The sequence below is a fragment of the Sinohyriopsis cumingii genome, chromosome 18 (assembly GCF_028554795.1).
Source record: "Sinohyriopsis cumingii isolate HCF-2022 chromosome 18, ASM2855479v2, whole genome shotgun sequence".
Lineage (NCBI taxonomy): Eukaryota > Metazoa > Mollusca > Bivalvia > Unionida > Unionidae > Sinohyriopsis > Sinohyriopsis cumingii.
The window spans coordinates 18,962,652-18,979,016 of NC_142978.1; the positions used below are offsets into that span (position 1 = coordinate 18,962,652).

Below are 16,365 nucleotides of genomic sequence, written 5' to 3' on the forward strand. Positions count from 1 at the left end.
TATTTTTATAGGCATGTCAGCTTCCGTTGTTTGAGTACTTGGTGGAGAAGATGTGTTCTCTCTGCTACGATCGGGCTTGGTATGGCAAGTTTGGAGGGTAAGTCTATATTGACTCTTACCATTTCATTTATCTTATTTTACCATACTAAGACATACTGTACATTTTATATTTTTGGTAAGTGTAAAGCTGGGCGATTTCATCCAAATTGTGTATTTAAAACATTTGCAAGTGGTAATTTAGCAGTTGGATTTCTAAAATAGAAGCACTATATTTTGACAGGTTTATGTTTTGTGATCTCATTCAGAGACCAATAAAATGCTAAAAATTCTCTACTGCAAAAAAATGCATGCTTATGTTCATATTTAATCTCATGATTTAATATTGTCTGAGTTGTCTTTCAGAAGAATCAAACACCTTGCCTCTGCCCAGATTTCACTAGCTCATTCAAGCAAACACCTTGCCACAGTCTAGATATTACTAGCTCATTCAAACAAACACCTTGCCGCTGTCCAGATTTCACTAGCTCATTCAAACAAACACCTTGCCTCTGCCCAGATTTCACTAGCTCATTCAAACAAACACCTTGCCTCTGCCCAGATTTCACTAGCTCATTCAAGCAAACACCTTGCCTCTGCCCAGATTTCACTAGCTCATTCAAACAAACACCTTGCCTCTGCCCAGATTTCACTAGCTCATTCAAGCAAACACCTTGCCACAGTCTAGATATTACTAGCTCATTCAAACAAACACCTTGCCACAGTCTAGATATTACTAGCTCATTCAAACAAACACCTTGCCACTGTCTAGATATTACTAGCTCATTCAAACAAACACCTTGCCACTGTCCAGATTTCACTAGCTCATTCAATCAAACACCTTGCCACAGTCTAGATATTACTAGCTCATTCAAACAAACACCTTGCCACTGTCCAGATTTTACTAGCTCATTCAAACAAACACCTTGCCACAGTCTAGATATTACTAGCTCCTTCAAGCAAACACCATGCCACTGTCTAGATATTACTAGCTCATTGAAGCAAACACCTTGCCACTGTCTAGATATTACTAGTATAAATTTTAGATCATTCTTCCAGTATGTTTTTTTTCCACATTTATTGTAATATCATGCAGTCTTGTTTGAATATGAATGTCACTGCAATGACAAATAAGTGAGAGACTTGAAAACCTTTATTGGATTTCAAAATAAATGTATCTGTTCATTAAATCTTTTGTGCAAGATATTTATTCTTTCTATCAAGCCATCTGTCTGTCTGTCTATGTGTGTGTCTGTTTGCATATCTATCTACTGCAAATAACAGAATTATAGCAAGCTCAAAATTTTAGCAAATTTTATGATAAAACATATATTTTCTAATATATTCTTTGCTAAATAGATAATGACTAGTCATGAGAAAACATTTTTTGCCAAAATTGTGTGTCACTTATATGTTGAATTCTGTGTATTCATAACAATGTAATGATGCTAAAGTATTATGATTTATAGTATCTGTTTATCTGTCAATATAATGTCTGTCTGTCTGTCTGTTGATTTATTCATTAATCTTCACAAAGTTATCTTATGATTGTGATTTTTCACATTTGAACAAAATAACCTTACTAAAGTAATTTTGTTAGCAGGATCAATTTTTTTTAAATAAAAGGGCATTTGGAGGAAAGATGGAAGGCATTGTAATAGTTCAGTATAAAGAAATACACAATTAAATTTTAATTGTTGTCTCATGTTGCAGATGCTTGGCTATCAAGTTCATGTATGAGAGAATGTCTCTGAAGTGGGTATTGGACCACCAGTTTCCGTTCCTGAAGGCACTATTTTTTGTGATGATGGATCTTACAGGAGAGGTAATATCAATTATTTCTTTGATGGAGCTAGTATGTTTACATGTGTAGATGACTCTTTAATATGGCCAGTCCCTTTTAAGTCACTGAATAATTTTTAGGTTTGAAGCTTTTATGCATCAGAATAACCAAAAGATGATCCTAGCTATTAAAAAATGTGAAAGACCAGAGCAGGATTAGTATTTGCATGTTTATTGAATTATACCATTTCTGTGTACATTGGAAACGAAGTATTTAAAAACAGTATGTATGGAATATAATATATGATTAAATACTAACATAGTTTCTTGTGTGGATGAATACAAATTGAGCTTTATTGTCTTTTTAAAAAAAAAAAGATTTTTTTTAGATGATAATATACTAAAATGTCCCAGCCTATGATTTTCTTGTTCATTTGTATGAAAATGTTTGTGCTTTCTCAATGCTTGAAAATGTTCTGTCAGTTTTCAGAATAACATTATTGTAAATTAGATTCCTGATTTATGATTGGTGCCCATACAGCTTTAAACACAATTTTGTTAACCACTCTTTTTTTTCTTTCAACAATTTTTTTAAAGCACCCAGAGTTTTGGACACTGAATTATATCTTCTTACTGTAACTTATATTCTCTGTTAAGAAACTGAAATGTAATTAATGTGGTATAGCACCCATTTGGAAAACAAAACAGACATGTTGCCAATAAAACACTGTCAATAGTTTGCCATTTTAAGATTATCAACAGTAGTTCTACTTAAATATTTTGTAGAAAAAAGTGGGAACATTTTTTAAGCTTTGTATTAAATGGTGGGTATAGTTATTATGTTTAAAGCAATTGATATATAGACTTCAAAGATTTTGATTTTATTGGAGTTGCTGTACATTGCAAACATAATTGGTAATCAGCAGGCTCCAAAAGAAAGACACCTGACAATCTGACCTAATTCTACCTTACATTTTCAGAGTTTTGTTTGGAATAACTATATTTGTCCCTAAGTTTTTGGACATCAGAAAAGATTATTATTTTTGGCATCCAAAAATGTGTGTAGATGTTATGTATCACATGCATTCACGGTACTCATTGCTACTTCTTTCACATCATGGGTTCTTCCTCCACCAGTTATACTGACTACCATGTATAGCCTATATTGTGCTGAAAATTGGTGTTAAACCCACAGCAACAACAACTTCCTTCACAATTATTGCATGGTCTAGAGTATGCGTCTGTCTAATGGTTCAGAAACATTTTTGTAAGTGAAAGTGAAGAAAAATAAGCATGGGTGAATATAATATTTTATATAAACTAACTGTGTTTTAAAAATTGTTTTTTATTTTAATTTTCAAAAGTTCCTAATGCAGTTCTATTTCTTAATATGTGGATTTTTTGTTGGTATTCAAGCGTTTTGAATTTTTTAAAATTTCTAAATAGGTGTCAAGTGGTGCAGTAGACCTGGCTAAATCCAATCTTGAGAACTTGTTGACCATGTGTGCCAAGGCCTTGGAATCTGAGTCTGAGGAAATGGTAGCAGTGTCAAAAAAGTCCTTCCATGATGTGACCCATGAGCTAGTCAGACAGGTCACTTCACCAAATACAACTGTTAGGGAACAGGTAAGAATGCTGTCACTTCATCCAATACCACTGTCATAGAACAGGTAAGAATACTGTCACTTCATCCAATACCACTGTCATAGAACAGGTAAGAATGCTGTCACTTCATCCAATACCACTGTCATAGAACAGGTAAGAATGCTGTCACTTCATCCAATACCACTGTCATAGAACAGGTAAGAATACTGTCACTTCATCCAATACCACTGTCATAGAACAGGTAAGAATACTGTCACTTCATCCAATACCACTGTCATAGAACAGGTAAGAATGCTGTCACTTCATCCAATACCACTGTCATAGAACAGGTAAGAATACTGTCACTTCATCCAATACAACTGTCAGGGAACTGGTAAGAACAACACAGATTTAGCTGAATACTACATTTATATTTTGTGACATCTTAATCTTAAACATTGAACTTTGCTCTTGAGCAAGGTTAGAACCACACAGATTTCAGGATTATTGTATTTCGTGTGTGTGTATCTCTTAAAAGCATACCTGATTTTAGTGTTATCTAAAGACTATAAGTATGGCTTCTAATTTTAACTCTGAATTTTTGTCTGTGTTTAATCTTTGTGGTCAGTTTTTATGATCTAAGAGTTTTTGTGTTCGCAGTTTTTATGTGCAATTTTGTGTTCAGAGTTTTGTTATGTAGCTTTTGTGTTCACAGAGTATTGTGACTGTAGGGCCAGTTCTGCAAGTCTTGTATCTTACAAGAAATACTCAAAGCTAAATGTTGAAATCTATGAGAACTGCCAAAAATACTGCCATTAACACCAGAAGGTCCATGCTATGTTTGTATGCAGTCTCTTGTAGAATGACTTTGCCTTTGCTTATTCCTATAAATGGTGCAATTTGCAAAATATATGCCACAACTGATGATCATTTTGTATGGAAAAATATATTTGAAAAGATTCGGGAAATGTGTCATCCAAATGTTAGTGTTGCTGCAGCTAGAGAAAAGTTCTTTGTTTGACATATGTCTAAGGTATAATCTTTTGAAAATTTACTTCTTTTCTTATATTTAAATTGCAAGTAAATACTTAATTTAAAAGCATTGTAGTCACATGTGCATTTGGTTTTGTTTTTGACAAGTTGCCAAATATTTAAAATAGCTTTCTCAAGTTGAACAATAAGAAAAAATAGATAGATGGAAAACTAATGAAAATTTAAAGGTTAAAACTGGCAAGTAGCTTCTTGTTGATTGCATAAAAGGTGGAATTTGGATCTGCATATAGTTCAGTATGACAGTACAGCCTGTTGTAACATTACACACAGTGTGCTTCAGATGTTATTTGCATTTCATATCAATGAATTTCACTATTTTCGTAGGTCGAGTTTTTGCTAAACTCCTACCTGGATCGTTGGAATGAAATACATCAGGACTTCTCTTATTTTGAAAATTAAATTGTTTTGACAATGTTTCATATATTTCGTCCTTGTGTTTTGTATGCATTCAATGCACTTACTAGAGATGGTTGCCATTTTATCCTTGTGTTTTGTATGCATTCAATGCACTTGCTAGAGATGCTGGCCAATGTATCCTTGTGTTTGACCACAGGCTATGCAGTATAAAGTATCATTTGTGTTTTGCATACAAGCTATGCACTCACTAGAGTAGTATCAAATATCATTTATCCTTGTGTTTGTTATACAAGCTATGCACTCACTAGAGTAGTATCAAATATCATTTATCCTTGTGTTTGTTATACAAGCTATGCACTCACTAGAGTAGTATCAAATATCATTTATCTTTGTGTTTGTTATACAAGCTATGCACTCACTAGAGTAGTATCAAATATCATTTATCCTTGTGTTTGTTATACAAAGCTATGCACTCACTAGAGTAGTATCAAATATCATTTATCCTTGTGTTTGTTATACAAGCTATGCACTCACTAGAGTAGTGTCAAATATCATTTATACTTGTGTTTTGCATACAAGCTATGCACTCACTAGAGTAGTATCAAATATCATTTATCCTTGTGTTTGTTATACAAGCTATGCAGTCACTAGAGTAGTATCAAATATCATTTATCCTTGTGTTTGTTATACAAGCTATGCACTCACTAGAGTAGTATCAAATATCATTTATCCTTGTGTTTTGCATACAAGCTATGCACTCACTAGAGTAGTATCAAATATCATTTATCCTTGTGTTTTTTATACAAGCTATGCACTCACTAGAGTGGTATCAAATATCATTTATACTTGTGTTTTGCATACAAGCTATGCACTCACTAGAGTAGTATCAAATATCATTTATACTTGTGTTTTGTGTACAAGCTATGCACTCACTATAGCAGTATCAAATATCATTTATACTTGTGTTTTGCACACAAGCTATGCACTCACTAGAGTAGTATCAAATATCATTTATCCTTGTGTTTTTTATACAAGCTATGCACTCACTAGAGTAGTATCAAATATCATTTATACTTGTGTTTTGCATACAAGCTATGCACTCACTAGATTAGTATCAAATATCATTTATACTTGTGTTTTGTGTACAAGCTATGCACTCACTAGAGCAGTATCAAATATCATTTATACTTGTGTTTTGCATGCAGGCTATGCACTCATTAGAGGTATTGGCCAAGACTACAAGGAAGACAGTTACCGAGATAATGGAGCCTCATAAAGAAGTTTTACAGGACATGATCCCACCTAAGAAGCACCTGTTAAGACACCAGCCTGCCAATGCTCAGATTGGACTTATGGTAAGGCAGCATCATACACACTCCAAAAATAAGGCAACCACCACATTTTGTTTAACATGTAATTTGGTACTTGAAAATATCCATGATTAAATTGTGACACATTAAAACTACATTCATTTAGTCAAGAAAGTGGAAAGATTCTTCCTTTAGTATTATATACAATATGTTCATTAGAGGTAAGCTAGTAGTGCTTACTATATAGTAAGTTGCAAGTATCTGTTAAAATGGTTCTTAAATGGCTTTGGCTGTTTTATGTATGAGTAGAATTGTGCATAAGCTTAGCATTTCTCATGTCGCATGTAATCATAGGGACATGGATTAACAGCTTAAGAATGATTCCTTGGGACATTTTTGAGTTTTTAACTATTTTATTTTAAAATAAATAGTTTAACATAGCTAAAGATCCAAGCAATCCAAAATTAATTGAAAATATGTAGATTGGTAGTCTTTGTTCCGCACTAAACTTAACTTGAATATCTCTCCCTGAGTAAGGTACCCAGTCACTAATTCTTCATAAATATTAGCTGAGTGAGTCTTTACAAATTCATCAAATTTACACAGGTTGAAGATTAAAGAGGCCTCTTATCAGATACATAAAGAAGAGTGTATATTAGTGAGTGAGTTCCTTGTTTTGTGACAGTTATTGAAACTATGGCATTTTCAACAACAAGAACGTGAAACTGATTTTTGGGCAAGTTGTAAATTCCTTATGATTTTCAAAGATCTTGTATACCTTTTGTTGACTTTATCATTTTCATTCATATGACTGTTATCATTATTTTTCATTACTTATCAAAAGACAAAGGTCACAATGTCATTTTGTTTCAAATTTCTCCCAAATTATAGTGAGCTATGATACTTCTGGGTAAAATGTCACATCATATTATGTGATAAAACAAACAGCAATTTGAGCTGTAGTGAGCATTATTTTACAGACTTCCTTAGCAGTGAAAATCACATGAAGGACAGTAATGGTGAGATCATTGTTTAGATAGTGTTTGGGTTACTATATTCATTTTGATGCAAATTTTTAATATGCATTTTTTATTTTGCTTCGAGACATTTATGATTGCATCATGTGCTCAGATGAAACTCTTTCTGAGACTGTGTAAAACCTTCGTTTCTGAATTTTATTCTGAAAGAAAGACACTTAGCTGTGTAGAAAACGTTAGAGAAAGACACTTAGCTGTGTAGAAAACCTGAGAGAAAAACACTTAGTTGTGTAGAAAACCTGAGAAAAAGACGCTTGGCTGTGTAGAAAACCTGAGATTTCCAGCAGTACTTAGTATGTAAACAAATCTCTAACTTGCATTTCAGGATGGAAACACGTTCTGCACCACATTACAGCCTCGACTGTTCACCATTGACCTGAATGTTGTGGAACACAATGTCTTCTTTACGGAGGTTTGTCTTTCCTTGCATCTGTAAGATGTGCACATTTCCTGCCAACATATATCAGGCATACAAATTTGGATGTAGATATTTAGAGAAAATTTGTAAAATGATTTTTGCAAAATTTGCACCATTAAAAAAAGTCCATCATTTTAGTAGATCATCATGTTTCTGATTTTAAAGAAGAATCATGTAGTATGTTCACTGAGAATTTTAAGACATATCTGAAACAGGACTTAAAGTTACATTTGTGTGGACATTTTGGGAAAAGTTGGAGTTCTTGAATTTTTATATGAAAAATGAATGTTGTCAGGGAATAACATAATGTTTTAGATTGTAAGATTGCAATAATATTATTGTACAGCAATTCAGTCTGAGTTCTCTGAAGATTTTGTTGATAAATGACTGCTAGTTCATCCAGTATTATTGATAACACTCCATATATTTTCATAGTTGGTTAGTCTCTGTGATGCAGAGGATGCTGTCCTATTGAAACTGCCCTGCTACAAATCAATTACCAACCTTGTTCCACTTAGGAAGAGTGCCCTTAGTAAGTAAACAAGCCTCATTTGATTATTCTTTGATATACCTTTATATACCTTGCCTTTTATGACATAAAAATATTTATTTATAAATTTATAAAAATTATTATTACTAGTTTGTATTCAGACAGGCTATTACATATTCAGACAGACTATTACACTTGTGATGTTTTCTACATGTAAAATAAGACATCACTGTAGATTTATTTTTTGCTTTTTCCTTTATTTACATTGTTTTCTTTGTTTTTCATTTTTAATTGAATGATCTTGTTGCATATTTGCTGTTATGATGGACTACCAACTTAAATGTTACACTATTTAGCCACCTTCAGATCAGTGCAGAATTACTGAGTCACATGAAACTTACGTCAAATAATATATTAAGAATAAATATTTTCATTGATAAGATTTTACTTGCATTAGCAAAATGTCTTTTTGTTTTTCATACTGTTGTGCCAAACACTGAAGAGCCTCTTCTTTTGACCATTCCTGAAATAAGACCACTTTTTTATACAACTCTGTTCGGCCTTGCCCCATCAAATGATACATTTATCTTTTATTTTATTTACAGACTTTTTAGATCTTTACCTTTTGTGATTTATTTTGTTGTACTTATGTTTTAAGTTTATTTGGAAGGTTAAATGTTTTTGTGCAGTTCTCCATTTTTTGGGGGTTTTTTTTGGACATATTTAGAAGGTGGCACCATATGGCTAGTACTGTACTATTGTGCTGGTAAATGCTAATACATGTACATACGTGCATGCATGTGTACATACATAGGTATGTACGTACATATGCACACATGCACACACATATGCATGTATGCTTACATAAACACATATGCACATGTGCATGCTCACACATACACACACAGAAACACATAATTTTGACATGGTGATTACTTTTGGCATCTGTGTGTAAGTCTTCAATTCCATCTGCCTGTCCACGTTCTGATTTTAGGTCAGTTTTAAAGTTATTTGGATTCAGCTTAATGTTACAGTATCATTTACTGTTTTGCTAAATAAAAGGTGGGTCACACAACAAAGGGAGTTACTTGCATGAAACATAACTTGTGTAAATTCAAACCACTTTATCAAGTCTTGTCAGCCTTCATACCTTGGAGTTTTCTCACCAGTATGCTAGCCCCATGAAATGGACTAAATGCCTACAAGTTTTTAAACGTGTTAATATTTCTTAGCAAATGAAGTTCTTTATATTCATCAGTTGAGTCAGCGGTCATTATGTATTTTTTTTTCATGTTTGATCTCACTGCTGTGTATTCAACATTTGCAGGGGCGCTTGCAGCTTGTTGTTACATCACCATCAAGCGGGAGAAGATTTTCCAAGTTTTGTATAAAGCTCTAAATAGCAAGAGCAATGAGTTGCAAGAGGTAGCCCATGACTGCATGAAAAAGGTAAGAATCCCATCCCTATTCATTCTTCAGCGCTCACTGCAGATTAGAAATTGAAAAGTGATAATCTTTGTACACGTATGCATGATTGAGTGTAGATTTTTTGGTAAATTAAAATGTTTTTGTCTAGCAAGTTAGCAGCCAGTGGCTTCCTTTGAGACAGAAGTTGAGATGTGACATTTATTGCTTTTGTTGCAGTTTATTGCTGGCTGTCATATTGAGATGGAGATTGTCCATAATGCCATGAGGCCATTGTTGCTTACGCTTGGTGACTACCGTAGTCTGGACTTGAATGTGATTCAGCGATTGTCAAGCCTAACCCAGCTGTTCCCAAACACATTTAATGAGAAGTTGTGTGAACAGCTGCTGCAGCACCTTAAGAAGTGGTTGGATGTAACTGCACTCAGCCAAAAGAGTGGGCAAGTCCGGGTCAATGGACAAGTCATCTCTCAGGTAAGTGGTAATTTTGTTTTGAATATCAGGCACTCATATCAGTTCATAATGAGAATTTAATTGGTGTCATTTCATTAAAACCAGTTTTACCTAAGATTCTATTCGCCCACTTTCAGTACACCTTTTATCGGGACAGCTGCATGCTTAGAATTTGCACTAAATTCAGAAGAAAATAGCTTAAAAAAGAGCATTGTTCTAGTTAGTTTGTGTGTTTCCAAGACAGGTTGTTCCCAGCTAGTGCATCACTTCAAATGACCAAAATAAGTCACTTGCTAGTCACTGCCATCTGGCTGGTCATTCATGTTCATGACTGACAGTAAAGCTGTAATTTAGGAAAGCTATGCTGCATGTCGACCTATCACACCCATGGTGTGTGGAGTTGTGTGTTGATCCATTTAGGCAGTCATTCTGTTTTGCTGCACATACTGCCCAGGTGATTACTGAGTTGACCAACCAGCCTATGACTCAGCCATCTATTCCACTGGTAATTGAGCTGACCAGTCAATACGCATCCCAGCAAGACTTGAAATGGTACTTGTCTGGACACCAGTGCAGTCCCAAAGTAAATTCTTTATGACATGTCCATTGGGAAGATACACAGTGCCAATGGCACTGCCTCATCTTTGCCCCTGGGAATATTCTGCTTTGATGTAGGCATGGTACCTGAGGAAGAAAACCCCAGCATTGAGTACTGGGATAACCTCAAGGATATAACATAATCCAACCCAGCATTGAAGATTTAGCCATGGAGGAAAACTATGCACTCTTGATTATATCTGATTGCCTGCCTCCTGCAGTTGCAAGCCAAGTCTATACTGTGAGACACTTCATTTGACATGGAAAACAATGATGATCAGCCCTCTTTCCATATATTGCCTCATTTAGCAAAGGTCATGGAAATAACATGTCTCATTTTACTGGAAATAGTGTCTTACATGAATCTACTAAGTACTCTTGTGTACATTTTAAATAACCTTTAGTCAAGTAAATCACATTACCTTTATTCTCTTAATATATATATATATATAAACTTATTTCACAATCAGATTAGCATGTATCTGATTGAACAAAAGAGAAAATATTATGAAGAGCTAGCAAGGGAGAGACTGACACAAATTGCTCTTATAGGAGCTGAAGATCTGTGCAGCCATCATCAACATCTTCCATCTGATCCCAGCATCCAGCCAGAAGATGATAGAACCCCTAGTGAAGCTTACCTTGCAGGGAGAAAAGGCTCTCTTAATGGAGGTCAGTACAACATATGTATGTCATTCTATTCTTTCTCAAAATCACAATATAATCAACAGCTTCATTCATTACATTATTGAATTTATTATGGGGTGGAGATAGATACTTTAGGTGTGTATTTGTTAGCCTCTGCTTTTGTCAGTTTGTGCTCTATCTCCTCTCTTCCTCACCCAAAGTAATAAATGTTTAAAAAGACTAAAAGTTGTTCACATGATTCTGTATCATTATTTTTGGGGAGATGTATTGGCCTGTTTTGATCATATTTTTTATTTCATAAGATTGATCTAGGTGCATGATTTTGGAATTTAGATTGATTATGTTGTATATTACATTCACTCACTTTAATTTGTGTAAAATGTTTGATGAAAAGTTCCAACTACTGTACATTGATTTCATTTATTTTTATGGGTATAAATTTCAAGTGCAGCTGATGTACCAGACTTATCTAGCTTTATTGAAGCAGGATAATAACTGCAGTCTAAAATAGTTTAGTGTATTGAAGCCTATGAATGCATGCTGAGTTTTCTGATCCTTGATGATATATCATGGTAGGATCATGGCATACACATATCAGGTCATGTTACTATGGAATTTTATCATATATACAATGATTTCCAGGCTGGTAGTCCTTTCCGGGAACCACTACTTAAATTTCTGCTCCGTTACCCAAGTCAGACAATAGAACTTCTTCTAAATGATGCCCACATCAAAGATATGCAGTTTCTGAGATTTTTTGAGGTAAATATATTATCTTTCTGAGTATTAAAATGAATTGCCTTCATTACTATTAATATACATTACCTTTATGGGTTTTAATGTACATTACCTCTATGGATATTAACGTATATTACCTTTATGGGTATTAATATATATTACTTGTATGGGTATTAATGTACATACCTTTAATGGGCATTAACATACATTACCTTTATGGGTAAAAACATATATTACCTTTATGGCAGTAGTTCCCAAGCTTTTCAAGTAGCGGACCATATCTACTATTTTCGGTAATTAAGCGAGCCACAACGTTATATAAATGTTTATCAATGTTTATAAAATTATAAAAGTTGTGTAATATCATTCTTGAATTTATTAACTTTCAGCAACCAAATTCTAAACCGACCGGATATTGAACATTTATGTCTGAATGTGTGGTCGTGTAGTGTCGTTCCAGATTGTACTTTTCGTAACAGAAACACAAAATCCGCAGATTAAGCAAACTGGTTTACCACTACGACTAGGAACAAACATAAATATCTCCGTCCAATCTGCGTTGAATTCACGACAAGCAACATCCTCACATTTTGCTTATTAGCATTGTTTGATTCTACGTTAGCCACGTTCATGCTTATCGGCTTTAACGGTAAATTTTTATTTTAAAAATCTAATTTTAACACCAAACTTCAGACTACTAAACAGTTATAATAGATGACATCATGGCATCTTGCGCACTCTGATTGGTCGACAAGGTTGGGAAAAGGGAATTTCCAAACGTTTTGTTCGCTAACTCAACGGGCGCATTCAATAATTATATCCAAGCACAACAACCACGCGAGAGTGAATTATCGAACACTGACGGAGCTCCGAGTGCTCGACCAAAATGACAGACTTCTTAGACTTATAATTAACATTCTAGACTCTAGAATACTGTAGATCGCGCATTATTGCATCTTTCTTCTAGTTATTATTTATTTATTTGAACGTCAGAAAATTTTTTTTAATTATTAAAATACATTATAGTAAATATAGAGGCCTCGTGGGCCACTTTCTGAGAGCTGACAGGCCACAAGTTGCTCGCGGGCCATGGTTTGGGAACCTCTGCTTTATGGGTATTAACATACATTACCTTGAATGGGCGTTAACATACTTTACCTTTATGGGTATTAATGTACAATACCTTTATGGGTATTAACATACATTACCTTTAATGGGTATTAACATACATTACCTTTGATCGGTATTAACAAACATTACCTTAATGCGTATTAATGTACAGTACCTTTATGGGTATTAACATACATTACCTTTATGGGTACAGTGGGACCCTGCTATAACATGGTAGTTGGGAGCCATAGAATCCGACCGTATTATGAACCGAACCGTGTTATATGCAACCAAGTCAGTTAGCTGAAGAAAATGTACCCTTCCCGCCCCCCCAAAAAAAAAATTGTGGGGGGGGGGGGAGTAATAAATGCGGGCGGTAAAATACATGCTTCGTCGGCACATTTGCTATCTTGAATTAATGCATATTAAATGAGAAAACACCTGTAGTGAAAAGAGAGAAGACATCATATAATAGTTTACTTTATTTAGAGAACCATGAATTGGTACATATACGTGAATACTGTTCATATATAAAATGTCTAATGTATAGCATGATCAGAGTATCAACACAGTGTACTCACCTGCGAACCTCATCATATACATTGAATCCACAATACAAGTGATTCCATCGAAAATATGTATACACAGCTTTAAAATATTCAATAATTTTGCAACAGGTCATATTGGTCTGAATTCAGTGGAAAAACATAGCACAATCACGTAACGAATGACGAAGCACATTTACTTTGAAGTATGTTCGAAGTCGGTAAAAGTTAGCCATTGGCATAAACTTTTTCCCTACAAAAAGTAAACTTTCACAGCACAGTTAAAGTGTTCCAGTCACGTTGAAAAATGCAAAAATCCATCAGATTCCATCACTTTTATTTCAGTTTAGTACTGACTTCCTTTGAAGAAAACTTTTTTGCTGTTTTTGAAAGATTGTAGTCGGCTTTCTTTGATGAAGGGTGCATGCGCTTTTGAAGTCACCGCTAAAGAACAGCTGTGGAGAACCAAACCAATGCCCATATCTTACTGTGGCAGCAACATCAAATAATTGTATTGCATGAATGAGACGGGGATTTTTTCCATTTGCTGAGTACGTTTTCATAACAGTCGGTGCTTCAGTGGTAATCTGTTTCATTTGAAATTTCAGCAAACTGTTTTATCTGGATACATTTTTAAAAAGAATTGGCCGTCATTTAGACTATTCTAGTTACTGTCCCTCCATGCCTGCTGAATAAACCCATTTTTTATATATTTTTTTTGTTGATACATTTGTGGTAGCAGCGTGATGCTGCCTTCTACGCATGCGTCTGAAAATTAACAAAGAGTAAACAGACGATAGAGACGCAGGTGTTCTGATGACATAGATTATTACAGAAAACATGAGTGTTCTGAAGGATTTAATTCAGAGTGAAAAGAAAAGGAATTTTACTTACCATCCACACACAAATACCAGTCTTTGTAAATATATTAATTACTAGCGAGCGGCTGAAAATCCGATGAAAGACAGATTACGAGAGAATGCCTCGTCCAGTTGATCTCCGTTACCAGAAATGTCAACAACAAAAAAGCGGATATTTCACAACATACAGAACTCATGCTAGATGTCAGGATAAGCGGACTATGATATAACAATGCACTGTTTAGATGGCTTGTCAGTATAGACAAAGAATTTGTTTATGTAACAATAGACAAATTTCAGTGCATTTTATATCCAGTTTGCGGCTTCCTTTCGTGGGGCCTCTGAATTTCTGCACTCCAAAACCAATGGTTGTATATAAAAGTTTAAACAGCCAACAATATCACCAACAAATAAAAAAGACACATGGTATGTTTTGCAGCCAGTAAGGAAAAATAATCCAAGTTTGTGACATTGGCGAAGACCTACGCGATCCCGGAATAAACTTTTTATGCGTTTTTTCTTCTTCTTACTTTTAAGAAGAAAGAAAAAGTACTTTTTCGTGTACGAGAAAAATACTTTTTCGTGTACGAGAAAAATACTTTTTCGTGTACGAGAAAAATACATATAAAATTTCTGGAACCAAGCCACGATCGTCGTGCATATTTTATTCATACGCAATCTCTGTCCCAAAATGATAAGCAACTTTTGTACGTTTTTTTCGTACTTTTTTAAGAAATTTTTTTGTGCACAAGAAAAATATATGTATATGAAATTTCAGGAGCCACGCCATGACCGCATTTTATCCGAATTCGCGTTATAACAGAGCGCGTTATAGCGGGGTCACACTGTATTAGCTAACATTACATTTATGGGTATTAAAATATATTACATTTAATAGGGACTAACATACATTACCTTTATGGGTATTAACATACATTACCTTTATGGGTATCAATATACATTACCTTTATGGGTATCAATATACATTACCTTTATGGGTATTAACATACATTACCTTTATGGGTATTAACATACATTATCTTTATGGGTATCAATATACATTACCTTTATGGGTATTAACATACATTACCTTTATGGGTATTAACATACATTACCTTATTGGTATTAACATACATTACCTTTATGTGTATTAACTTACATTACCTTTAATGGGTATTGACTTACATTACCTTTATGGGTATTAACATACATTACCTTTATGGGTATTAACATACATTACCTTTAATGGGTATTAACATTACCTTTATGGATATTAACGTGCTAACACTTGTTACTAAGTATTATTTTATTGGAAATCACAGTCGAAGCCGTTCATCAATATTTACACTAAAGTGTATACTAAGTGTAAGTGTTTGCAGCTGTGAATTTGTATGGCTCATCACAAACTTCCAAAACTTGGGCCGACACTTAGAGCAGAAACATATTTTGTGTTATATTTTCATGGCATAAATATTAATGTATTTCTTTCCATATTGATATTCAGCTAAATTCTTTAACACCTGAACAGGAAATGTATTTGTAAATACTGTAAAATTTTAATGCTCACAATTTATCATTTTATGCAGTACCTTCTGAAAAGCAAAGATGGACAACAATTTAGGGACTTCATGAAGATGCAAACATTGAAGCTTGTTACCATGGCAACTGGGTCAGGACAGGTGGGATTTTAATATGTTTTCATTATTTATGAATATTAAATTTTTCCTTTTGATCATAAGAATCTGTTTCTCTAAGCAAATACAGTAGCACTTCAAACACTCAAAATGTAAAGATACCAAACATTCAGGAATATGAGGAATCAAAGTTTATTTTTGCAATTTAAATTATTTTAACAAAATTACAAATAATCAAATCATTGCAGGATAATGCATTTTGAACAGTGTTTTGGTGTGGATAAAGAT

The 16,365-nt window shown here is 34.1% G+C and overlaps 1 protein-coding gene across 1 annotated transcript in view; it reads left to right on the plus strand.

The window, feature by feature from the left end:
* The window catches only part of LOC149776174 (transformation/transcription domain-associated protein-like), a 176,703-nt gene that overhangs the window by 50,624 nt on the left and 109,714 nt on the right, over window positions 1–16,365 (plus strand). The window contains exons 30-40 of the mRNA XM_089942483.1: window positions 12–97; window positions 1,750–1,861; window positions 3,265–3,444; window positions 6,018–6,167; window positions 7,485–7,571; window positions 8,013–8,109; window positions 9,395–9,516; window positions 9,712–9,966; window positions 11,095–11,214; window positions 11,833–11,952; window positions 16,030–16,122. Of these exons, the coding sequence (XP_089798609.1) occupies window positions 12–97; window positions 1,750–1,861; window positions 3,265–3,444; window positions 6,018–6,167; window positions 7,485–7,571; window positions 8,013–8,109; window positions 9,395–9,516; window positions 9,712–9,966; window positions 11,095–11,214; window positions 11,833–11,952; window positions 16,030–16,122 (1,422 nt within the window). The remainder of the gene's footprint in view (window positions 1–11; window positions 98–1,749; window positions 1,862–3,264; window positions 3,445–6,017; window positions 6,168–7,484; window positions 7,572–8,012; window positions 8,110–9,394; window positions 9,517–9,711; window positions 9,967–11,094; window positions 11,215–11,832; window positions 11,953–16,029; window positions 16,123–16,365) is intronic.